This window comes from Poecilia reticulata, chromosome 16, assembly GCF_904066995.2.
Source record: "Poecilia reticulata chromosome 16, P_reticulata-male-v2, whole genome shotgun sequence".
NCBI lineage: Eukaryota > Metazoa > Chordata > Actinopteri > Cyprinodontiformes > Poeciliidae > Poecilia > Poecilia reticulata.
The window spans coordinates 4,579,706-4,605,261 of record NC_088845.1 but is presented as its reverse complement, the minus strand read 5'-3'; the positions used below and the strand labels follow the sequence as shown (position 1 = coordinate 4,605,261).

Sequence of the window (25,556 nt, the reverse complement as noted above, 5' to 3'; positions counted from 1 at the left end):
TGCAAAAACATAAAAAGGTATGAACATTATACATTCTATTAATAAACTAAAATGCAATGGATGCAAGGCTTTATTAAAGTGATCCCATATGTTTAAATGAGTTTGAAGTACTTGCACATCAAGTCTGCTGTTTTACTTGGACTCTATAAATTAAACAATGTTTAAAATTTGTCATCTTTTTCTTGATACTACCCAAGTTTTGCTTAGCCAGCGTTATCCTTGGTTTTGTGTTGGCATCCCTGGAAACCACCAGTTAGACTGTAGGAGGGAAGTACTAAAAAGAGGAAGTGTGTTGGTAAGGCGTATTGAAGGTATATTAGGCACATGCTCAGTGAACCACAGAGGGATTTTTATTGTCTTTATATTTATTTAGCTTTGACACCACAACATTTTGCAAGTCAATGTAAAATGCAGTGTGATGCAGCTTTTTATTAGTAACTGGCTGCACACTCTCAGACAATAAAACAAGGACAGAACTTGCTTGTTCACTTTAATTTTAAGTATCTGATATCACCTTAGAGATGGATATTTACAAAACATTTAGCCACTTGGGTCTGAGCCACATGGTTCATTTAAGTGTTCCACCAGAGCTTTTGTATTGATTCTTGGGTTGTTAAAACATAAACCTTGACCAGTCAGTTTCCACTGTCAAAAAGAAACACAAAGACAAAGTGGTTAGACAAAATACATAAAAGCGAAATAATATTTAATTTAATAACGACATATAATGCTAAGAGTAATCCTGGAGGAAAATAGTTAATTAAGTATGGAACATTAAAAACACAACATAAGTTTGATGGATCCAGATGTTTTTCATTGTCCTGCTTCAAACTTAGAAACAGCATCATACATTCTCGCATTAGATATACACAATAGTGCTAATGACTTCAATGACTTAAAATATTTTGCAGCATTCCCAAAACAATTTTATAAAATGCTTGATTTTTATACAGCTTTATTAAGGCGCTTACCTGCAGAGCTATCTTATGTCCGTAACGCACATATGTAGCCTGGTGCTCACAGTTGTTGGAAATTATTTCATATAAGGTGCACTTTTTGTGTGTCTCTATGATACGCTGACTAATTTCTGCATCAGTTCCTTTTTCAAATGTTATCTTTGTCTCGGGATCTGTATAGCCATCAAGGTAATTGTTTACTTCAGGTTGTTCCTCTGGATTCATCCTTGAAAATATACATCTTGGTGGTATAGAGTATCCCACTGTAACAAACAAAGAGGAATAGTGACATGTAATTACGTTTAGTAGTTCAAAATAGATTTGGTGTAATTTTGCACTGTAGCTAGTCCTCTTGATTACCTCATATAATTCTACATTAACTTTGACACTCTTTTTAGTGATTGCTGTGTCAGATGATTGTTTTTTCTTCTATTCTTTGTTAGTCTTGTTTCTCATTTTACTGCTAAGCGTGTTTCAGGGATGTTTAATTAATCTATGCACCTAAATATTGTTCCTATCTATAGAGAGCACATTTATTTCTCTGCTTTTAAGCTTGCATTTGGGTCCTGATTTCAGAATATAGACACATACCCAAAGTGTTTTTTGTTTCACATTTAATATTTTTCTTCCTGATGTTGCGTTATTTCTGAGTTTGTAGAGTACTTACGTCGCTCATAAATGTCCTCGTTATCGTTTTTGGGTAGGCCATGCTGATTTCCTTCCCCCACATAAACTGCAAAATGCTTGTACCTAAACTTCCCATTGCACCTCGTTTTAAAAGAAATTATATCTCCAAACTGAAACTGTGAATGGAATAATAGAACACGTGGGAGATGTGTTAGATAAACACTTTTCAGCAACAAGTTTTTTTTAACCCATTGTAAATTAACTCAAACTCAGTAGTTGGAGACTTAAATAAATTATCCAGCATCTTACTCCATTTGCTTCTAGTGCTGTGACCACCACCAAGAAGATCACTACCACCAAGATCTGATTCCTCATTTTTCCAGCAGATAAAGACTAAAAAAAAACACAAACACAAATTTCCATAGATGCAGAGTTAAATGAAAAAAAAAGAAAAAAAAAATCTAAACTTTAGATTTAGTTTTAAAGGGCAGTGAAGATTCATTGCACCTTTAAAAAAAATATATCCCAAAAATTCCACATTTTCATTTTAGTTTAATTTCTTTACTGAAAGCATTATCTGGTCTCCTGCAATTTAGCAAACTGCCTTACTATTTTTCTGTTGATGGTGACAATCTAAAAATAAACTTCTCAGATAAAATTCTTTTTTGTAGCCAGTTTTTGCAAAATATGAATTGAAAACATGACCTTATGAAACAATAATAGTTGAAATTGAGTTTTGAAAAGTTGCAATTAAATAGTTATTCAAATTAAACACTGTGAAAATAAATGATCTAAAATTTGTGCACCGGTCTTACCTTCGTTGTTGAAGATGGACAAGCCTGCTGAAGCAGAGGGTGACATGGCTTTATGTACTCAAGCAAAACAATAGAGTTGAATATTCAAGTAAACGTTTGCAAGACCATCTCATACTGACTCATTTGAATGAGAGAGGATTGGAACACCCCATTTTATACTTTTGCATATCAAATGTTCTTTAGTAAGGCTCACTATTTGATCTTTTTTTCCTCTAGGATAATGTCTTGCTACATACTAGCTTCTAAGTTATTATGAACAATTTTTATTGTCTTTTTTATGTGTGAGTTCATATCAAATCTGAAAGTGAGGAAACAATCATTTATTTTGACAGCTGAAAACAGTACATGTGGACTCTGAAACACTGAGTGAAAGAATCCAATGTAGTCAAGATATCAAACACACACCTTGGTTCAGTGCCTCCTTTCTTGTTTTCTGTTGCAGCAACAATGATGCTTACAATACTTACATACTATTTTTCCACCAAGCACAAATGATTCCAATGAAGAAAAATATACCAAAAAAGTATACCAGAAAGTATATCTTAGCTGCAAGTGTTGTTTAAAATTTCCAAAGGTTGATGTAGGACAAAAGAATTGGGCCCAACAAAACGAAAGTAATAAAAATAATTTTATACAGTCAAACTGTACATTTGATCTTGGATTTCCTAGCCAACAGTTTTAAGAGATAATAACATTTACCTAGTTCAATCTCCCATTTCCATATTTCTAAGCTTGAAACTACAGCTGCTCGTTAGTCATTTTCATATCAAAAGGAGATATTTCAGTTTCCCTTTGCATGTACAGTTTAAACTTTATTGTCATTTCATTAAACAACTTGAAACTGGGTTTAATTAATTTATTTGAATCAAGGCTTGTTCTAAAAATAGAAAAATACTTATCATTAAAATATCCGGAGCTTAGGATTGATACTGAGTATACAATTAATTACCACTCTTTTTCACATTAAATTTTAATAAATATACCATAATCATTCTTTTTTGGCATGCCTAATTAAAGTTAAGTCTTTTTAATTACAGAAACACCATGACTTAAATTCAAACATGCTATTTACTAACTGCATTAAAATGGAAAATTTCCTCTCCACAAACATGGTGGCTACCACATACAAGGTGTAATTCATGCGCATGTGTTGAGCTCATACATTTTTCATCTTTTTTTTTAAACCAGGCACATTAATGAATCTTTTATATGGGAGATTTCTTTTGCATTTCTTCACACACCTATTTGATAAAACAAATGTTAAGATTACTAGAGAGGAGGATAGCTATTTGCCTGGCTGTTATGCAAAATATGTTGTAAAACGTTGCTCAGACCATGAGTATGCGCTCAGCGAACTAATTCATTTTCACGAACATTAATTCTTTTTCACATTTGTCTTTGCTCATGTGTGGATGTTGTCTAGAATGCTGAAAGATATAAAATGATGAAAAGTATATTAAGACTAAAACAGTTACACTCTATTACACTAGATAGAACATGTGCTTTGTTACTTTATTTCATCCAAGTAGAAATAATGATTTCATATCTCACAGCATGTTTTGCCATGGATCGCACTTGTAGGAAAATCCTAGCCTGTGGCTACGTAGTCATTTTCTTAGCCATTGTTTTCAGTCAGGTAAAGAAAGTGTTGGAGCTATTTATTCTTTATTTTCTTTATCCATTTGAATTTTGTTAGTTTATTCTTAAATTTATATTTTTTGTATTATTAACAGAACTTATTTGTAGGTTAATAATTGTTGATTTTATTTATCTTTTGTTTTATTATTTTTTCTTATTTTTCTAAGCAAACAGAAAGTAAGGTGGGTTGGTCCACTTTCTATAAGTGTAGGAGCCTGGTAAAGGACCAACAGGCATTTGGGTTTGGGGCCTATGGTTTTTACCTGTGCAAGAGAGGTAGAAGGAAAGTTATCTCTGTAATTGTTTTTCTTGCAAAGATGTTAAGAAATAAATAATGAAGAACAACTTACACGTTTGGATATTGAACCTTCTTTTGCCTGCGTTAAAGAGACTTGAATCCAGTGCCTTAGTGGCTTATTGGAACTTTGTTGGATGTTTGGTTTAACAATCGCCACTACAGAAAGAATACGTTTTTCCTCCAATAAAGCAAACACATAATTAATATATTTATTGGATATACAAAATTAAATTAAGAACACATCTTCTGCTTTAGTTGCAATGCTGCCATGTCAATGGCTGATTCGCATTTTGTGTGAACAGGCAACTGAACAGGTCTACGTGAAGTTAATAAAAAAAACCCTCAGGATTATTTTGTCGGAATAAACGTACATTTTGAAAACATAATTTTAGCAGGTATTACGTATACTTTTTAGAAATGATCCTATGGAAAAAAAATGTTTGAAGACATCCTGTGTGTAATTAACCCACCGTGATTTACTTTAACTTTTTACTTACGTTCCAATTTGTTAAATAAGACTGCATTTATATTTTATTCATTGTTTAATGAATTTAAGGTGTCGCATACATTTTTATTTTACATATTATTTATTTGTTCATAGTGGCGTCTTTGACCCTCAATGGTTTTTAGGACGTACTAGTCCTAAATAGTCTCTTTCTGCATAGACGATCTTTGGTTCCGTGTGTGAGCAGCACCAGTAGGAAGGCGCCCGTTGTTAATCGGAGGAGGACGGGACTTTTCGTGCGGCGGGCTGGTGAGCGGCAGCGCAGCGGACCGTCATGGACCGGACGGCCGTGGTGAAGGTCGGAGCCGCAGCCAGCGCTAGTGTCTGTGTCGTGTTCGGCGGCATGGCGCTGGCCCAATACATCGTAGCAAAGAAGAAGCGAGCTGGGAAGAAAACGAGGATCATAGAGATGGTGAGTTAAAGTACTCTCTAACTGCGCTGTTCAATAGCCAAACGTTGATAAGAAACAGGAAGTGGGAAGTGTGGGCTTCAAAATAAAGCTCTACTACGTTTAGATTGGAATATTACCCAGGTTAGATGGCGATATTTATTGTAAGATTATGACCGGAAAGAAGACCACGAGCTTATTTTTATCTTCTCCCATTTGAACTTGCTTGATTCACTGCGCCTGCGCAGCTAAATCGCAATCTGCTATTTAGAGGTCACCAGCCAGTTTTCACCAGGCAGAAGGACCCAAGTACACCTCGCTGCAGCATGCAGAAAGGGGCGGGGACGGACCACTGTCAGCCTCTTACCTTATATGGAAATGGGACCATTGCAATCCGGAAGTGAAGGGGGCGCTAGTGGCGCTATTTCCTGTACCAGCCGCGTTAATAATAATAATAATAATAATAATAATAATAATGTAACGTGGTATGTCCCTTTAAAAAAATAATTAAAACTATTGTTTTTAATGTTAAAATCACATTAGTAATAAACAACTTAAAACAAGCAACAATAATGAATTATTATGTATATGTATTTATCTATTGTCACCCAATCTAGCTGAAACAAAAGGCTTAAAAAATATTTAGGAACACATTTATCCATCCATTAATTATCATACACGCACGCATGACCCTGGGCAGATCACCAGTCCATCCTAGATTAAGAAAACAGATACCAAATACTTCAAGAACGCTGTAGTTCAATTAATAGATTGTGATGTAGTGAAACGTACTCTTATAATAAATAAATTTAAATCTAAAATATAACTAGTGCCAAAAACTATTATGCTTGGTTGCAGGTGAGCTCAACTATTGTCATTGTTTACCATAAAGTCTCATTGGAAACCTTTCCTGTAAGGACTCCAGCTTAACCAGTAATCTGATAAAAGACACTGGACTGGTGTCCCACTATTCAATTTAGAAATTCTATATCAACTCTACCAGTTGTATTTGATTCACAAACTGCGCTCAAATATTCAATTGTTGCAAAACCCAGAGAGACTTTTGTAAAACTTTAAATGTAGCTTCAAACTGGAAACACTCAGAGAAAGTAGGTTTTAGAAAGTTTATTTGACAAGAGAATGATCCACTGTGGATTAATCATTGTTTCTGTATGAAAAGCTTCTTTGAAGTCACCAGATAAATAAATCAGGCTTATGTGTACATTCTAACGCTCTTCAATTCAGCCAATCAGCTCATCATGCGCCTCCGTCTCAGCCTATCGGCGCCGGTCTCCTCATCTTCTTGAATTACCCTTCATAAAGTCCGGCTTGATGTGAACAACTGCTCCTCACCCGAGTTTCCATCACCTCCACCCGGTCTCCACCGTCGCTCAGCATACCTTTAATCTTTGTATTATGGTATGTTTCTAACTGAACATGTTTCTGTATTTGGTTGCTTTATTTAAATAAAAACTGTTGATTCTGATTGCTAAAACATAAACGACTGAGGTTTGCAAAGACAATTTTTATTTCTTCCAGTCATTGTTAAAGTATATGAAACGTTACACATGAAATACTGAAAGGTATTATCTTTGCTTGTATTTCAAAATTTTAAAACAAGGTTATCCAATTGTTAAACAATGCTGTTACAATATATTTACAACTACTTTATTGGTTCTACTTTCTCTTTAATATATTAGAGCCACAATGTTACTTTTCCTGGAAACAACAGTTCTACCAAAAAACTAAACAATATAAATCAACTGAACTACAACAAAAGGAACACTAAAAAATTTACATAATGTTTAAAGAACACATTGTGAAAAACTAAAGGATGACAGAACAAATCCAAATGTCAGCAGAACAGATTTACAAAGATGTCACCAAAAAAGAACAATGTGTGACAACTGAAATGTGTGAAAGACTGTGGAAAACAACTATTATTCTCCTTGCATTCAGTACTGACATCCAGGGCAGTGTCCAGGTCTGCCATCACAGTAGTAACGAGGGTAATCTCCTCATCTTCCATTTCCAGTGAAGCCCACAGTCTTTATATTGCCGGTTACAGGAAGAACACGTAACAACTGCAAAAGGAATCCGGTTTTCTGCCTTGAATGACTTTGAAAATTTACCCCAGTTGATCTCACCTGTAAATGAATGATAAATTTCATGTAGTTTAAATCTAATTTAACATGTTTAATGTGGAAAAAAGTCAAAGGTTCTTACCATCCAGCCAAGCAAAGTGAGTCCTCTTCCTGAACACTGGGTCAGACACAATGGCTTTAAAGCGCTTGCAGGTTAATGCCAAGGTGAGGTAAGCTGCATCTCCCTGTGCTAGTATCACCTCTTGGAGAACAGCTTCCAGTACATCCAAAGGCATCTGAAAATTACAGAAAAACAGGTGCATTGCAAGACTATCACCAGAATAATGGCTATGACGCATATGATTATGAATGTATCTTTACCTGCAAAATTGGTGGCATCATTTGTACCTGCATGGTGAGAAGCATAAAACAGTAATTAACACTTTGTATCTCTCAGTGTCTTACCCTTTCCATCTCTACTGTCATAAAAAAATGTGCAAAAAATATATTTTCCTGTTTAAAAAAAATCATTTCTGGTTTAAATACAAATCAAAATAATAGTTATGTGTACATTTTAAAAATTAACCTCAATTTGTGCCTCAGTTGCTTTTGCATAGGTGTGGTCATCAGCACACAGAGTCTGTAAAAAAATATAGATATTTTGAAAGTGAAAGATGAGCCCAAGTCCAAACAACATCAAAACAGTTTCAACCTTTTTAACTGTCCTATCCTGATTTTGTTTCATATTTTAACAATCAAGCATTGCATAAAACTGCATTGTGAACGGACATAATAGAAATTACATGATTCAAAACTACACACTGATGAATTTGAACTAAACCATACCTCATATTTTGCCCCCTCATGAACTTTTTTCCGCTTTCTCTCCTTTTGTAGTTCTTCTTTGGACCTTTTAAAAGGACAAATTGAAGATTTTCTTTAAAAAACTGACTTAGGTGTATGATGATGTGGTATATTGCACCATTATTCTTACTTCACAGGGAAGTTTCTCAGGAGAGTGAGAGTCCACCATCTTCGTATTGTCATCATGTCATTCTGTGGACATGACAGGTTCGCATTTAATGACATCTCCAACAGAAAGCATGCAGTCTTATCTGTTTCCTTACCTCCGTGAAATCAAATGGTGCTTCCATCACAAAGTAGAGAGCATACTGTGGAGAAAAATGTGATTATGTCTATACAAACAATACAACAAAATGGTGGGAGGAAGTGGATGTTACCATCACTACAAACATTCCACAGTTGTTGGACAGTCCTTGTTTAGGCAATCCCTGTGGTGTTTGAGAGAACATTCAAGAAAAGAGGGAAAATTTAAATTACTTTAACAATCAAATTAATGTATAAGACAACAGCCTTACCCACACTATTGACTGTAAACATTGAACGGAGGAATGATTGGAAATAAGCAGTCTGGTAGCTCTAAAGAACTATAATTGTCCAACAATAACATCTCACTTATATTAATATTTTTAATTTCCATTTTTAAAATAACTATCAGTGCACATACCTTCATTTTAATTCATGTCTGCAGAAATAAATGGGTAATATTACACTGCACATTATGATCAGTAAAACCGTACTTAATAGTAGATATATCACCTAATACTGTTACTCTTACTAGTGTTTTTTGCAGTTATTTACTACTATAAATATATGAAGTAGAGGGAACTACACCCACCTATGATGGCAGCTTTTAGTTTATAAAAAGTGTTAGACTTTCCAGAAATGTTGGCGAGCAAAAACATATTTCAAAAAGGATTAACCTTTTTCTAGTCTTTTTTATGAAAAAAAAAACCAACTACAAAACTGTTAAGAAGGTAAATAAATAAATGATAGTGTAAGTGTAGCTTTACATACCGTTATGTTGAACCGTAGCAGTTCTTGTTATGTGATTCTGTACCTTGAACGACTCATCGGCTTTGTATGAGCAAAGAGGACAGAAATATCCGTCATTCGTGCAATACGGAATAATCTTCTCTCCGTTACGAATGTTACAAATAGAAACGTGGATCTGTTAAATAAAATAAAAAACAAAGTTTGAGCATAAAATACACTTATCAATTATACATTTTATTTACTTTTCTATTTTTATCTAATGGTGCCCTGCAGGGAAATAATTAGCTATGCTACATGCTAAATTTAACCTTACCTTCTATGAATTACGCATTTCAATAGTCTACAGCTGTTTATTATATGCTCAACGTCATCTAGAAAAGCGTATTGATTTACTATGTGATAAAAATTTTAAAGAAGGTAAAAATACCTTTTGCTGACTTTGCGCCTTTTCCATTTTGGATCGTGTGCCGAACACATGAACCCTCTCAAAATTCTTTCAATCGGCATCTCAAACCCGCTTCTTTAAGGTATTTATACTAGAAATTAGGAAAATAGCGCCCCCTTCACTTCCGGAGTGCAATGGTCCCATTTCCATATAAGGTATGAGGCTGACAGTGGTCCGTCCCCGCCCCTTTCTGCATGCTGCAGCGAGGACCTTCTCGAAGGACCTGCGGACGTTCTTACTTTTACCCCAAAGTCGTAGCAGCTGATCTCTTGGTCAGTTCCGCTCTCTACCAACCTCTCATTGCCCTGAAAACAGCTTTGTGCCGCTGTGTTCGCTTGACCGGGCTTTCCTTCTGGTTATGCAAGCCTCTGCAACACAAACTTGCACTGCATTCACATGGAAACTGCATAAACAACCCTGAAATTATTTCAAGTTCCGTTAAGCGCTATTTAAGTGCATACAAATATTATTCAATAGAGCCAGACTTTTTTCTGGGTCCGCACGTGTGCAATAATATTAAATTGAATAAGCTCAAATAGACACACAATATAAAATAAGAGCAATATCATACACTTAGCAGAATAGCATTTTAACTTAAAAAGGCAGAAAATCAAAACAAAACAAAAAAAAAGCAGCATCCTCCTGTCTTATTTTGCATAGAGTACCAACACAGCATAAGTTAAGGTGAAGTGAAAATAAACCATAGCACAATACTTTTCCCAGCTTTGTCAGATTTTCATTGAGAGGATCTAACTAGGCTTCTCACATAACACTCTCTTACTTTTTCTGTCCTAATAAGATTCACTTTTATTCAGAAAGCTGGAAGGTTAAAATGGACGCAGAATAAAAACCAAATTACAGGCGAACAAGCTTTTCTCTGTTGGGTCTCCTCTTCTACTAATCCAGTCTTCTGGTAAGGAAATTAAACTGGGACGTAGTAGCGACTGGCTGCCTTACAGAGACAGTTTCCCACTGTGATCCGCAGCGTGGAAACTGTAACCATCTGTTTTTAATGCTTCCTGCTGCTGTCAGTAAGCAAACACATCCCTACTGAAACAAGTGTACATATTTAGCACAGCAAAACACACACAAAGACCTGTCAAAGAGGATATGTTTCATATCCGTGGGTATTTTTCTTATGTTTATCTGCTTACCCACAAATTCCACCTCCACAGCTCAAGTTTACCGAAACGAATGTGCCATGGACTTGTTTACAAAAGAAGGATGTAAAAGTTATGTTTAAAAATTTAATTTTAAACATAACTTTTATCAAGAAAGAATATCAACTAATCCTTTACACCAGGGACATGTATTTAAAGTATTTCAATGGACACTTTTCATCGCTGATGTGTTGATTTCTCTCTATTCTGCGGAGTGGAGAGAAATCATTGATAATATTGGACCTTGAGACAATTATGTTCATTAACCAATTTATTTATCTGAAGGAAAAAGGTATACTATAAACACCTTTAACTCAGTTATAATATTTTAAGATTTATTGTACTATTTCTCATTTTTCTGCAGTTATGATCTCTTTCAGATGAACAAAATAAATTGAAAAATTATTCATTTTGTTTAGCTGCGCTTACACTTAAAGTGTGAGTCAGACGTCAACTTTTATTATGATTAGATTATAGATGAATATATAGATATAATAACACCACATTCTGTATGTATCTCTTAATCAAGTTTCAATATGATATTTTTAACATTATGATCATGCTGCTGACTACTCCCTTTTTTTAAACACTTTTTTAAAGTCATGTGTTAAAATGCTTACAATAAGCCAGTGCATTCTCAGTCACATCCAGAAATAAACCATGTGAATTGAGTGTATTTGCAACTCAGAGGTTATTTTGGCACAAGATAAGATGTTCCTTTATTAATCCCACAGTGGGGAAATTTACATTGTTACAGCAGAACAGAGGGCAGAGCAGAACCAATATAAAATACAAGTGAATATAGAAATACTGAAACAGTATTGTATGAAATATAAAACATAAGTAAATTCCAGGTGTATATGTGAAGGTAGGCAGATAGGTGATATTACAAAGCTGAAAATGTACAGTTTTTAAAATAAAAGTCCAGTGCATTTAATAAATCCTCAAATTAATCTGGATGAAGATTCATTTAGGTTGTTTTAATGCTGCTTCCCAAGTGTGTTTTGCTCTGTTGACCTCTGGAGGGCAGAACACATAAATTTCCTTCTTTACATGTTCAAGATTTTTCTGCTTGAATAAAGACCATAAACTTTCCCCTATGTTCTTGGGATTTAGTCTTATTGTTTGCACTGTTGTTAATCATAGCATTGTGTTTTTTACTCCTACAATGTAGAGGTTATGAGAAGAAACATGCTGTTCTGGTAATAAATGCTGATAAAACAATAGCTGCAAAACTAAATGTTCTGTAGTTGTCAAAAACAGGCAAGACTGATTTAAAGATTGGTTTGGAAAATGTTTAAAATCAGGAATATTTAAAAGTTCAAAATCTCTTTGCTATTTTTTTTTTATCCTATTGTACATCAAAACCTTGCTAATGTCGACACGCGCACAAAAGTCAGATCTGACAGAGAGAATTTGAAAAGTACTTCTTGTCACTTTTGGCAAGCATGATTTAGTTTTCTATGACTTAATAAGGATTCAAGTAATGCTGCTTGTTTTTAAAATTTGAAGCTTCAGTAGGGGTAGGTATAGTTTCCCTGCAGTTTCAGCAACATACTTTCTCCAGAATGCTTTATCATTAGAAACATATGGGTTTCATTATCACAAACGTTGCAGCTACCAATGTGGGCACAGCTAAGCATATTTCATCATAATTGTATATTTACCAGAATGCTGATGTCACACATGCTTGACTGATCATCCATCCATCCATTTTCTTACACCCTTGTCCCTCAGTGGGGTCGGGAGGGTTGCTGGTGCCTCTCTCCAGCTAGCGTACCGGGCGAGAGGCGGGGTCACCCTGGACAGGTCGTCAGTCTGTCGCAGGGCAACACAGAGACACACAGGACAAACAACCATGCACACACACACTCACACCTATGGGCAATTTTGAGAGGCCAATTAACCTGACAGTCATGTTTTTGGACTGTGGGAGGAAACCGGAGTACCCGGAGAAAACCCACGCATGCACAGGGAGAACATGCAAACTCCATGCAGAAAGACCGGGGCCGGGAATCGAACCCAGAACCTTCTTGCTGCAAGGCAACAGCTCTACCAACTGCGCCACTGTGCAGCCGCTTGACTGATCAGTTCTGTAGAATATTTATTTAATGTTAATTTTATAACTTGGGCGAGAAAAAGAACGGGGCCAAACAGCTAGTTTAGAGTGTTATGGGAACATAACTTGACTGGAAGATAGATGGAGACATAATTAACATTACTGATAAATATTTTTTGTGCTCAAGTAATAATTGAAAATACAAGACAGTTTTATAAGTATGTATTGTTACAAAAGTTGTATCAGTAGTCGATGTAATATAAGGCTGCACCGTAACATAAGAAATTGTTATACAGTGACATCAGTTTCAAGTAAATTGCAATTTTTCAACCCTTTTATTTTGACAACTAACCTGTGAGTTACTGTGTTTTGGTCACTCAAATCTATATCAGGTGTATTGATAAAGAGCTGAATAAGTCCAACTGGCTAAAAACAAACCCAGTCAATAAATTTGAATATTACTGAAAGTCCCATTTGCTGTAGGAACTTCATAATTATGTGAAACACATTATGGAAGCTTTTGTTTCTGTTAATTATGAGAATTTTTCACTTGTAGGTAATGGAAACATGCCATTTAAAATTAGAATATTACATCAGCCAATTAAAAAATAATGCAGAATTGTTGGCTTAATAAAAAAGTATGCTTAATACCTACGTAAAAGTTTTTTATTTTCAAAACTTATCTTTAATCTGACAAACCTTATCTCATCTGAATGCATATTCAAATTTATTAAATATGACTGTATATAGCTGTTATGTAGTGTGTGAATTCAAGTCACTTAAAACATGTTGTCACAAGTGTTGCCGGCCAAAATCTCTGCAGACCCCACATATTCTGCACACAAACTTTTACCTTTGCAAAAAACGGCTGCCACAGAGTCAGTTTCTTCACTCAGGCTGTGTCTCCGAGCAAGAGACCTTGTCTTGTTATTTTGTAAAAACATTGCTTATGTATGTTTAAAAGAAAGGGGGAAAAATGCATCTCTAGTCTTAGGGCAGCAATAGAATCCATTTTTAGAGTTTTAAGGTTTTTAGTGAGATCACCGCTCGATACTGCGAATAGTAATAAAATGCAGATGCTGCTGCAGCATTATTCGATGATGAAGCGCTTTTAGGAGAAAAAGTGTGGACAGCAAAAATTTGCAGCCCTATCAGCAAGCGCACAGTTGTATGTCAAAGGTGGATCTGATTAAAGCCACAGTCCTGAGATCAGTCATCCCTCAGGTTGTGTCCACAGCAGTCTGAGACTCTGTAACCTTTGGTCCAACAGCCATTTATCAGGTTTTGTTCCACAACTTGGGGTGGCAAGTTTTTTTGTTGTTTTTTTTACAAAAACGGATCAGTCACCTTCAGTGGTTTTGAAGTTATTTCGATTTATAAGCACCGTTTTTAGGTTTCTTGCTGTGACAGTCAGATTAGTTTTCAAACAAGTTTGGAAAATCTTTTGTTCAGTTAAGCATTGCTTAAACCAATAGATCCATCTCCCATGGCAAGTAATGTTTGAACCTCATTCTATAGGCGTCCTTGTCTTTTGAAGTCACAGGGTTATTGACAGTGTGACCTTTAGTAATGTTTGTGATGTTGTCTTTGCCAATATCTGAAGGTATGTTTTTGCTTTAAAAGCCAAGCTGATTGAGCAGAAATAATCATACAAAACTCAACTAAATGATTCTTATGAATTCACAAAATTATTTTTGCATAGAAGATCATTTGAATATTTTCTTATAGAAAACTCAACTCTTTTGTTAAACTAACTCTTGATTGTTGATAACTGTAAGACTCTCTAGGTATATCAAGAATTTTGCAGTGTAAGATTATTATTTTACTTATCCATCCCTCCATTTTCTGCCGCTTATCCGGGGTCGGGTCGCGGGGGCAGCAGTTTCAGAACGGAGGCCCAGACTTCCCTCTCCCCAGACACTTCTTCCAGCTCCTCCGGGGGAACCCCAAGGCGTTCCTAGGCCAGCTGAGATACATAGTCCCTACAGCGAGTCCTGGGTCTACCCCGAGGCCTCCTCCCGGTGGGACGTGCCCGAAGCACCTCACCAGGGAGGCCTCCTTACCAGAGGAGGCATGCTTACCACCTCAATTGGCTTGGGCCAGTTGAGTATTTACTAGAAAATACTTATACTAGAAAATAAACACTTAAGCTGTTGTACCAGTACTAAAGAAAGAACATTTGTTTACTGCTATGTGAATTAATAACAGCTCAATCTATCTGCTCATGTAGTTAGTCTGCAAATGGCTGCTTAGCAGTAGTTCTTCTCATGGAATATCAGTTTACAACAGTCTGAGCTTAATATAATAGATTTTGGTTTCTTTAGTTTTCACACTGACTGCTTTTTGTGGCCATGGTTAAATTTCAAAATATTAAAAATTTTCGTGCCTTAAAGAGAAGCAAAAGTGTTTTACCCTTGAGATGGCCAGTTAGCTGATTGAAAGACTTTCTTCAACCAGCTGACTGGCAATGTGCAGCAACACTTAATTATTCTGTTTTCTTAGACTCAGAAAGCAACTCTGGTCTCTTTATCTTGTGGACTTCAAACTACAGAGAAAACATTAGTTGTTTGAAAACGTATGTTCTTATACTGCATTTCTTGACACAAGTGACCCCATTCCCCCCATCCCCATGCTGATAGATAACTGTTTTCTTTCCATAGTCCAGAGAGTCCAAATTGTTGCTGCTGACAGAATTTTGGTGCCAGACAATCGACTATTTTGTAGTCACCTTTACGTTGGCTCTGAGCAAACAGAGGTTGCCATTTGTTCTCAGGTGTCATCTTTGCTTAGTTGAACACAAGGAAGAAACAGTGGTTTGTTTTTGGCTGTATTTGAGGTTTGACAATGTAATTTGTCTGCCAGAGGTGTCAGGATTTCCCTGTAATTTCATCCATCCATCCATTTTCTTGACACCCTTGTCCGTTAGTGGGGTCGGGAGGGTTGCTGGTGCCCATCTCCAGCTAACGTTCCGGGCGAGAGGCGGGGTCACCCTGGACAGGTCGCCAGTCTGTCGCAGGGCAACACAGAGACACACAGGACACACAACCATGCACACACACACTCACACCTAGGGGCAATTTAGACAGACCAATTAACCTGACAGTCATGTTTTTGGACTGTGGGAGGAAACCGGAGAACCCGGAGAAAACCCACCATGCACAGGGAGAACATGCAAACTCCATGCAGAAAGACCGGGGCCGGGAATTGAACCCAGAACCTTCTTGCTGCAAGGCAACAGCTCTACCAACTCCGCCACTGTGCAGCCCTGTAATTCCACATACTGAAAATACTTTTATGCACTTTAGTCACTATCTTTGTGCTTCTTATAATTCCACTTCCAATAGTACAAGATAAACTGTTTTTCAAGACACTGATAGTGGAAAGCGTTCAAGGTTCAAGTTGAAAACTAGCCACATGTTCACAGAAATTTGTAGGATTCAATGTTTGGATGAGAAATCAGATAATGACGATCATTTGAAAATGCAGAGCTAAACACTTATTTTGTACATTCCTTCAGTCAGGAGGAGATTACAGACTTTATCCTGACTCAAGGAAACGTACACCTATAAGTTACATACTTTATATCAGTTACATACTTTATAAGTTACATACTTTATATAAGACTCCTACTTGTGCTGCATGTGACTTATTATTTCCTGCCTATACCTGACTTTATTGTATTAAAACATTAAAACAGTAATTCAAGTTTGGGTTTGAATTAGTGGACCCAGTTAATCAAAGATGCAGGATAAAAAATTGAAGAAGCAGCTAAAAATTTGGCACATGGGCCTTGAGCTTGACACACGGATTTGTGTCATTATCATGTCAACTGTTCACCATGACCCTGACTGTATCCAAAGTCTTACCAACCAGAAACTACAACATCTCTTTGTTCTTCTACTGATCTGGCGTTTGCCTGTTCTCTCAGCTACTTGAGATGAAACACTTTAAAATGTTCAATGATCTGAGTCTCTCAGACGTGTTGAGACTTAACCAGAAATGAACTGACACTGCATCTCTACATATTAAAGCTGCAACGGAAAGACAAAGTCCAAATCCAAGTCGTCCACTTGTCTGCTTGACCCTCTTCCCACAGTCCTGGTTAAAGCCTGTGCCCCATCCATACTCCCTCTTATCTCTGCCATTATTCACTCCTCTCTCTCCACTGGAACAGTTCCTGCATCATTTAAAATTGCTGCCATAACCCCTATCTTAAAAAAAACCTGGTGCTGATCACTATAATCTGAATAATTTCCGTCCTATCTCCAACTTGCCTTTCATCTCCAAAATTCTTGAGAAGATAGTAGCATCCCAACTTCACACTTATTTATCCAACAATAATCTGTATGAACTGTTTCAGTCTGGTTTTCGTCTCCTCCACAGTACAGAAACAGCTCTCATAAAAATCACTAATGACCTCCTTATGGCAGCTGACTCCGGCTTGCTGTCCATTCTCATCCTACTTGATTTGAGTGCAGCGTTTGACACTATCTGCCATACCACCCTACTCAACAGACTTTCCTCTATTGGTATCACACAGACACCTCTAAACTGGTTTAAATCATATCTCTCTGGCCGCACTCAGTTCATTCGGATCAAACCTTCTCTTCCCAGCCTTCCCCTGTCACATCAGGAGTTCCACAGGGATCTGTCTTAGGGCCCCTCCTCTTCATTATTTATCTCCTTCCCCTGGGCAATATTTTTCGTAAGCATGACATTGATTTCCACTGTTATGCGGATGACACCCAGTTCTATGTTTCCAGTAAGCCCGCCTCCAACCTCCCACCGTCTTCGCTTACTGACTGCTTGACTGAAATAAAATCCTGGTTCTCCTCAAACCTGCTTAAGCTTAACAGCGATAAAACAGAGGTTCTTCTCATTGGTACTAAATCTACTCTGGCCAAAATCAAAAGCTTCAGTCTTGTAATTGATAACTGTCCCGTTTATCCCTCCCCTCAGGTAAAGAGTCTGGGTGTCATCCTTGACAGCACCCTGTCTTTCCAGTCTCACAGTAATAACATTACCCGCTCGGCTTATTTTCACCTACGAACATCAATCGCCTCCGCCCCTCCCTTACTCCCCATTCCACTGCCATTCTTGTTCACTGTCTTGTGACATCACGCCTTGACTATTGCAACTCCCTTCTGTTTGGTCTCACCCAGAAATCTCTTCATAAGCTCCAATTGGTCCAGAATTCAGCTGCCCGTATCATTACCAAAACCCCATCCATGCACCACATCACTCCTGTCCTGCAAAGACTCCATTGGCTGCCCACCAAGTTCCGCATAGAATACAAAATTCTTCTGTACCCTTTCAAGGCCCTTTACAATCTCTCCCCACCATATCTTTCAAATCTTATTCATATTGCCATTCCCTCTCGCTCCCTCAGATCATCCTCCTCTATCCATTTCACTGTCCCCTCTGCCCGTCTCACCACCATGGGGAGCAGAGATTTCAGTCGCTCTGCTCCCCAACTATGGAACTCATTACCACCATAACTTAGAAACATAAAGTCATTATCAAATTTTAAAACCGAACTCAAAACACACCTTTTTAGATCTGCCTTTTCCACATGACACAATTGGTTTGCCTGATTTTACATAGATTTTATATAGATACATTGTTTTGTTTTATTTATTTCTATCTATTTTTAATTGTTATATTTTATTTGTTTCTGTCACTATTTTTTTACTCTTGTACGGTGTCCTTGAGTGCCAGAAAGGTACCTTTGAAATAAAATGTATTATTATTATTATTAAAGTATCGCAAAAATTCTGTCATAATCTATTTTCACTTGTCAATTTTTAAAATTTGATTTTTATATGATTTAAGCTGAACAGGAAAAAAAAACACTTTGGTCCCTCACACACAAAAAAACTGAATGAAGCTCTAATAATTGCATATAAACAATGAAATGAAATGACTGTGCATAAACTATGAACAATTCACTTGCTATGGCCTGAGCTCACAGTCTCACAATTTAGTCCTGGTCTTGATGAATTGCACACCTGCTTGTGTTTAATCAAATATCTCAAGGTTTTAATGTTGATTTGGAGGATGGTCACTCTGCTGGCACACTGGAGACTGGAATTTGAAGCACCACTTCAGACAAAGTTTTGAAATCAGGGAACATTTCTTCAGTTGAAATGATCAGGAGTCGACAAGACTCCCTGAACGAGGGGTTTCCTGATCCTGTAGGCCCTTCCTTCAGTGGTAGGAAACCCCCCATGCGCTCCTTCTGGACCAGTGGTTCAAATCCGTGCTGCATGTGCAAAGTTGAAAATGTTGGCAGCAAGTGGTCAGAGAGTTATTTATAACCTGTCAAAATGACTGATGGCCTTCAAATTTTTATTTAACTGTTTAGACATGGAGCATATTTGGTTAATGTGACCCCTGGTGTGTGTACATGTGTGTGAATGTATGTGAATGAGATTTATCCATGACACGCAACATGTGTGACTGACCACTGTCAGAGCAAAAAGCCTGATGCTCATTCTGAAACATCTAATGTGGCCTCAGGCTATTTATTGCGTGTGTGTGGAGTAGATTGTGTGTTAGAAATATGAGTATTCAGCAGGCGTACTTCTGAAAGCAAGGGTTCCCCCTCTAATTGAATTTAAAGGTTAGAGGTCAAACTACTGGAAAAAGTCTGGACTACAAACAGCACTCTAACACTGCTGGCCCGTTACCGCATCTGTTTGTCGTCCTCTGCATTTGTGGACTCTGTGTGTGTGTGTGAACTAGAAGTGTCAGTGTGTTTGCGTGTTTGAGCCTGTAGGGTTGGGAGGGGTTACATTGTCTAATCAGTTTTGGTCAACATTCCCCACCCTCATTTTCTCCCCGCCTGTTTCTGTGGGTATATAAACCCTGCGCAGACACACAATCCTTTCTTCACTCTTGTTTCTGCGACAACAACAGACCAGAGGTAAGCTTGTATGTGCCTGTATGCAGCTGGTTTGCTTACTGAAATGCCTGTGCTTGTTTCTTGCAGCACTGATACTGGTATCAAGAAAATTAAAAGGGAGTCATTATTTTGGTAATCTACATAGCTAAAATCCGATGTTGGATAGAAGACAATATATACAAAATGCAGAGAAATGTGTATAATATAAGCATTTTGCAAAATAATGGCAATTTGTCTGTAATTACTGTTGTCATGTTTCCAGAAGCAATGCTTTGAACTCTATCCAACAGCAAAGCCTGTCCTCTAAAGAAGTTTTTAAACTACAATTTTTATGAGGCTATAAACTAACATGAAATTAGACTCGTTGTATTGCAAATGCACTTGACTCTTAGCAAAAAAAAAAAACTTTTTGTAGTTGTTTTGACTCTCCGCTTGTTTTGCTTGTCTACGTGACATCTTAGTTGGGGAAAAAAAAAACCCTTAATGGTTATTTATAGCTTATGTTCTGAGTATCATGTGTCTGAAGAATCAGAGTGATATATGAGGTGTTAGAAAGTCTAGTTCTGATTGCATAAGTTGAAGCTGTGTTGTTGGGTGGGTTGGTTGTTTTGGGTGTATCTGCAGTCTTAATTAAATAATTAAGAGTTACATTGCAACTAAATCTAAGTTTGCCAACAAGCACTTATTCTTTTGAGAAATAAATTAGGTTGCAGTGGATATCTGGTCTCAAACTAAACTGAGACCAACAGGATTTCTTTTGCTCATTTCTGCATCCACAGTCACAAGATTTCTGTTAGAAAGCCAAGAACCCCATTGTACTTATTCTGGTGTCGTGTCTGAAATGAGGAACATGATGTTCATTTCCTGCAGCCTGTATATAAGAATTCAAAAATTGGTATACAAAATGACAACATGTAGTCTCTATGTCATCTGCCGCTCCTCTTAAAGCAAATGTCCTACATTTGTCATTAATGACAATTATTTTACTCAATTTTTATTATGTTTTTTTTATTTTATTTTTGGTGATTTTTTTTCAACTGCTCTTTTATTTGACAAAAGTCTTTGCTCTGTTAAATTTTTATTGTCATTTCTGTCTTTTTTTCTGTGTTTAACTCCAGATGCCTCAGTTTGAGAAACCCACGGTGCACATGAGAGACCCTGAGAGGGTGGAGCAGATCATCTGTGGCCTCATTAAAGGAGGAGCTTCCAAACTACAGGTACATCATCAAATCCTGATATTTGCTCCAACTTACCTACCCCTTCTCCTTTGAAACATTGCTGAATTGTTCCTGGAGTCTTTGGATAGACACGGTTTTCTCTTCTCATGCCTGTTTTATCAAACTCCTCTCCAGAATTCTGACAAGTAAAATGATTTTTGGACATTTTAGGTCATCACAGACTTTGACATGACAATAAGCAAATTTGCTGTCAATGGAAAATGCTGTCCGACTTTGCACAGTAAGTATTACATTTTGAGGTAATGCATACACCTACATTGGAATCAGGCTGGAAACGGATATTATCGATTTTTATCTTTTCTCTGCATAGATGTTATTGATAACTGCAAGCTAGTGACAGAGGAGTGCAAGCAGAAGCTGCTGCAGCTGAGGCATAAATATTATCCCATTGAGGTTGATCCTCAGCTGAGTATGGAAGAGAAGTACCCTTTTATGGTGGAATGGTAATTCAGCCGCCTGCAACTCATGTGACCTGTGACCTTCATAGCTCCTACAGTTGGACTTTCCTAAAGATGTGTTTGTTTCCAGGTATTTTAAGTCCCACTCACTGCTTGTTGAGCAGCGGTTAGAGAAGCACAAACTGCCAGAGGTGGTGAGGGAGTCTGACCTGGTCCTCAGGTAACTCCGGAGGATCAGATGGAGTGAATGTGTGAGACCTCTATGTGGATTTGTTTACTTAGTCAGACAGCCGGATAAACTGATTGCTTGTTTTGTTGCAGAGAAGGACATGAGCAGTTCTTTCATCGCCTGCATCAGCACAACGTGCCTGTCTTCATTTTCTCTGCGGGTCTGGGGGATGTGCTAGAGGAAGTCATTAGCCAGGCTGGCGTTTACCACCCCAATATCAAGGTCGTCTCTAACTTCATGGACTTTGATGACAATGTAAGTCATCTTTATTCTATGTTACTGGCACATTAAACAGCTAAACATAAGAATTTATAAACTTAGACTTACTTTGTTATTCCACATTTGGTAACAAAAAGTTGTTGCTTTGCTACCAGAGTGTACAGAAATATCTATATTTATATATATATGTGTGTATATCCAAGAAAATATTGACTTTTTCTGTAATCCTTGGCCTTACAAAATGCTGACAACATTTCCAATTTCATCAATTTCCAAAGTGAGAGAAGTTGAAAGTTCAAAAGGGTGGAAAACAGAAACTCTGCTGTCATATATTCTTTCTGGTTTTACTGAAGTTTACTTGGAATGAATTCATGCCCTATTATTTCAACAAAAAGTCTCCAATATGGGTCTGAATTGATGTTTTGTGAAAGGCCTCTCCTCATTAAATACAAAACTGCTTTGAGGAAAAAAGGTGAAATATGCGGCACCTGCCAAAATTTAGCTCTCTGTTGCAATCTGAATGAACAGCTGATGTACTGAAACAGCTTGGTGCCTTCGCCATTCAGAAATCATCTGATTTCTGTCAACTCTGCATTCAAGTGATGGGTCTTTTTGTCCTGCAGGGGGTGCTAAAGGGATTCAAAGGTGAGCTGATCCATGTGTACAACAAACACGACGGTGCTCTGCGGAACACTGACTACTTCAAGCAGCTGAGGGATTACAGTAACATCATCCTGCTGGGTGACTCAATGGGAGACCTCAACATGGCCGACGGTGTTCCCAATGTGGAGAACATGCTCAAGGTTGGCTTCCTCAATGACAAGGTAAAGCCATTAATCCTTCAAATATTCAGCTCTCCTAGTCTCCTATGTTTTTTTTAAAGAAATTCTATTTCTCCATAATTCTGTACATGTTTTATGTGGCAAAAAACTTGTGCTGAGATAATATCTGTCTTTCCTAGACCAGTAAATAGTTCCTGTGCACTCTTGAAAAGTCTGTGAAAGTGCAATATTTTACTTATATCACTTTTACAAGTCTTGTGTGGAAAAAACTGTTTGAAAAACATTTGATTTGCCAGGAATTTATTCTCTTCTCCATTTTGTCAGAAAAAAAAAGTTAAAATAAAGTAGATTTATTTCCTCCATTGCTTTATATTATAATGACCTTATTTGTCTTTGATTGTTCACATTACACCTTTCGTTAACCATAAAATCGACACTTTGTTTTTCACCTTTTATATAGTTTTAAATCAGGGTTTTAAGTCTTTGGTTCTTATAGTTGTATTTTATTTATTTTTTTTTACCATTTTTATAGTAGAAGAAAGAAATCAAAGATGTAAAGTATCTGTATTTAATGTGGGATAATCCAATCCTGATCTGACAAGATTTGTTTTTGAAATAGAGCTGTCTTAAATTTGCCAGAAAAGCTTTGAAATGGTCGTTTGTGCTTTATGTTGATTGAGTAATGTGCTTTATTTACAAGTTTGTTGCTATTTCTGCAGGTAGAAGAGCGCCTTGACAAATACATGGACTCTTATGACATTGTCCTTGTGAAGGATGAGACTCTGGAAGTGCCCAATGCTATTCTCCAGAAGGTTCTATAATTCCGTTATCCAATTCGTCCCTGAATCCACAGCCCCATTCTCTGCTCTCTCATACCCACTGCAGCCAGACTCCTGACCTCTCTCTAATTCTTCCACTACTCTAATTTTCGGCCATCTTCCTTCAGACAAATCTCCTACAGCATTTTAAAAAGACATTTCACATCATCTGATATTTATAAAATCTTCACAGCTGCAACAATTTGCCTCTGGATTTTCTTTAGCTGAAATAACTTCTCATGTTGATTCCCCAATGTTTTATTCTGATAAAAACAGATATGAGGAAAAATACAGTTACAACATCCTCATGGCTTACACATTATGGCTGGTTTTTTGAATATATATTTTTGATGTTGTTAGATTTGTCCATCATAAAGCAGGTTCAAGCAGGGAGGCATAATGTTACTTGTCTGTGTCATATTGACCTTTTTGTTTCCACTCATGTCTGCCAAAGTTAGTATTTTCAAAGTACAGGAAACTATTTAGTATCTAAAGGACCTTGAAAAGTATTTCCTGAAAAGCACGTGGAATGTCTTGCTCTGTGGCAGTAGCAACATAATGACAACAGTATTTCTAAAGAAAAATGAAGAATTCAGGTCATACAAATGAAACTGACAGGATCACAACAACAACAACAACTGGGAGATGCACTTTAAATTCTTTTATACAAAAACAAAATAGATGTGGCTATAGCTTTGATTTGTTGACGTTGCAAACAGTCTTGTACAAAAAAGAAGTATGTTTACATATTTATTTAATTCTAATGTACTAATTTGATATACTTTTAATCCACAAAGGCGGAATAAAATAAAGATTTTCATTCTACAAATGAAATATGTTGTTCTCAGCATAGCTCATTCACCCAAACACACTGTTGCTGAATGGTAGAGATGATGTGTAAACCTGAAGCTGACCTCTTGTGGTTGCTACAATGAATTGCAACAGTACAAACGGGTTGATGCCTTTCAGATTTGCTTGTAAATAAATATCCTTATGTTGATTATATCTAAGGTGTTTCAGGAAAAAGGGGTAAAAATAATGTTCCTTGTTCTGTAAAACCCAGTATAACACCTGTTCAAGTGTTTTTGTTTGGTTTTCTTTAATCACTTTTTTTAAATTCAGTGGTTAAAGATGAGCACTGCCTCTGACATTTTGTTTCTGGAGTTTCGAAGCTAAATGATCTCCGTTTGTTTCAGCATGGTGTTCCCCTTTGATTTGTCTGTGTTTTAAATGTGCTGCTATCACCTGCATGTTGCCTTTTCTTATCATAGTGTTTATGTCTGAGAAATGGGAGACTAAAAACATATTTATCGTTTAAATGGGGAATACTGTCACACTGTGTTTGTGGGAAATTATATGGAAATGTATATTGTTTTACTGCTTATAATATATTTTCTGACTGGTGTGTTTTATTTTTATAAGCTGATGGTTTTCTTTGATGCTGTGAATAAAACATGCAATAAATTTCATGAAGCCATGACTGGATCACAGAACGGAGCACCAAACGTTTGTCTTATTTCAATCTACATCTATTGAATTAAAGAAGCTGCTCTTTTTTTTTATCTAATGTATTTGCGGGCAATCTGCCTTCTATTTCAAGATCTTAAAGTTTAGCAATACAACATAAAATGCATAAAATTATATAAAATGCAGCATATTTGTCTGGAGTTTTGGTATGAGGGTTTTCTTACAAATTATTTTTAATGGTTATTTTAAATTAATTTCAAGCATGAGATTACTATGGCAATTGGCAAATTTAATTAAGGACTTTTTACACATCTTTAACAATAAGTAGCATGTTTGGAGGGTTTAACTTAAAAATCTATTAAAACTTTTTTTTAGTCTTTTAATAGATTTTATTTTTTATGTAAAAGCTTGTGTGCATACAAGCCTACAACAATATTGTTTTACTGTTTACACAATGCAACAAGCTTTTATACCTAAATAAATGAGTTGAACACAGAATGGGGAAAAAAATAAATAAAATAAAAGCAAGGCTTTTTATTCAAGCCAGGAACATGGATATGGAAATCTGTCTCAAGTCTTGAAATTTTTTATTTTTTATTTTTATCCAATGAAACTACCTAAATTCTGTCTGTACTGCTACCATTAAAATAAATAAATAAATAATCTAAG

At 36.6% G+C, this 25,556-nt stretch overlaps 3 protein-coding genes across 6 annotated transcripts; 1 reads left to right on the top strand and 2 right to left on the bottom strand.

The window, feature by feature from the left end:
* Window positions 1–146: 146 nt before the first annotated feature.
* Window positions 147–2,447, bottom strand: LOC145555258 (uncharacterized). The gene is made up of 5 exons (XM_081616761.1): window positions 2,399–2,447; window positions 1,893–1,976; window positions 1,624–1,759; window positions 972–1,219; window positions 147–645 (listed from the first exon to the last, which is right to left on the bottom strand). The coding sequence occupies exons 2-5, from the start codon at window positions 1,956–1,958 to the stop codon at window positions 541–543; spliced, it is 555 nt and encodes a 184-aa protein (XP_081472887.1). The 5' UTR covers window positions 1,959–1,976; window positions 2,399–2,447; the 3' UTR covers window positions 147–540.
* Window positions 2,448–5,018: 2,571 nt separating this feature from the next.
* On the top strand, window positions 5,019–24,917 carry nt5c3a (5'-nucleotidase, cytosolic IIIA). 2 transcript variants are annotated; one of them, XM_008430854.3, is made up of 8 exons: window positions 5,019–5,251; window positions 20,855–20,953; window positions 21,125–21,194; window positions 21,285–21,417; window positions 21,503–21,592; window positions 21,694–21,856; window positions 22,444–22,644; window positions 23,322–24,917. In XM_008430854.3, exons 1-8 carry the CDS (start codon window positions 5,114–5,116, stop codon window positions 23,421–23,423), a joined length of 996 nt encoding a protein of 331 aa, XP_008429076.1. In that variant the 5' UTR covers window positions 5,019–5,113; the 3' UTR covers window positions 23,424–24,917. The 2 variants fall into 2 exon arrangements, with proteins under 2 accessions (XP_008429076.1, XP_008429077.1); XM_008430855.3 differs by lacking the exon at window positions 5,019–5,251 and adding an exon at window positions 19,582–19,757.
* LOC145555257 (uncharacterized) lies at window positions 6,733–9,838 on the bottom strand. Of its 3 annotated transcripts, none has more exons than XM_081616760.1 (9): window positions 9,190–9,838; window positions 8,553–8,603; window positions 8,439–8,483; window positions 8,306–8,367; window positions 8,158–8,221; window positions 7,898–7,951; window positions 7,693–7,719; window positions 7,454–7,607; window positions 6,733–7,374 (listed from the first exon to the last, which is right to left on the bottom strand). In XM_081616760.1, the coding sequence occupies exons 2-9, from the start codon at window positions 8,565–8,567 to the stop codon at window positions 7,220–7,222; spliced, it is 576 nt and encodes a 191-aa protein (XP_081472886.1). In that variant the 5' UTR covers window positions 8,568–8,603; window positions 9,190–9,838; the 3' UTR covers window positions 6,733–7,219. The 3 variants fall into 3 exon arrangements, with proteins under 3 accessions (XP_081472886.1, XP_081472885.1, XP_081472884.1); XM_081616759.1 differs by having other exon boundaries at window positions 8,553–9,343; window positions 9,596–9,838; XM_081616758.1 differs by having other exon boundaries at window positions 8,553–9,838.
* Window positions 24,918–25,556: the final 639 nt, after the last annotated feature.

Bases quoted from the DNA above. Each gene is read 5' to 3' on its own strand.
- LOC145555258 (XM_081616761.1), bottom strand. From the start codon at position 1,958: ATGAGGAATCAGATCTTGGTGGTAGTGATCTTCTTGGTGGTGGTCACA. The intron at 1,760-1,892 runs GTAAGATGCTGG...TTCCATTCACAG, and splicing joins CAGCACTAGAAGCAAATGGA to TTTCAGTTTGGAGATATAAT. The intron at 1,220-1,623 runs GTAAGTACTCTA...TGTTTGTTACAG, and splicing joins CGAGGACATTTATGAGCGAC to TGGGATACTCTATACCACCA.
- nt5c3a (XM_008430854.3), top strand. From the start codon at position 5,114: ATGGACCGGACGGCCGTGGTGAAGGTCGGAGCCGCAGCCAGCGCTAGT. The intron at 21,593-21,693 runs GTAACTCCGGAG...GTTTTGTTGCAG, and splicing joins GAGTCTGACCTGGTCCTCAG to AGAAGGACATGAGCAGTTCT. The intron at 22,645-23,321 runs GTAAAGCCATTA...CTATTTCTGCAG, and splicing joins TTGGCTTCCTCAATGACAAG to GTAGAAGAGCGCCTTGACAA.
- LOC145555257 (XM_081616758.1), bottom strand. From the start codon at position 8,624: ATGTTCTCTCAAACACCACAGGGATTGCCTAAACAAGGACTGTCCAAC. The intron at 8,368-8,438 runs GTAAGGAAACAG...TCATGTCCACAG, and splicing joins CACCATTTGATTTCACGGAG to AATGACATGATGACAATACG. The intron at 7,608-7,692 runs GTAAAGATACAT...TGTAATTTTCAG, and splicing joins TGATGCCACCAATTTTGCAG to ATGCCTTTGGATGTACTGGA.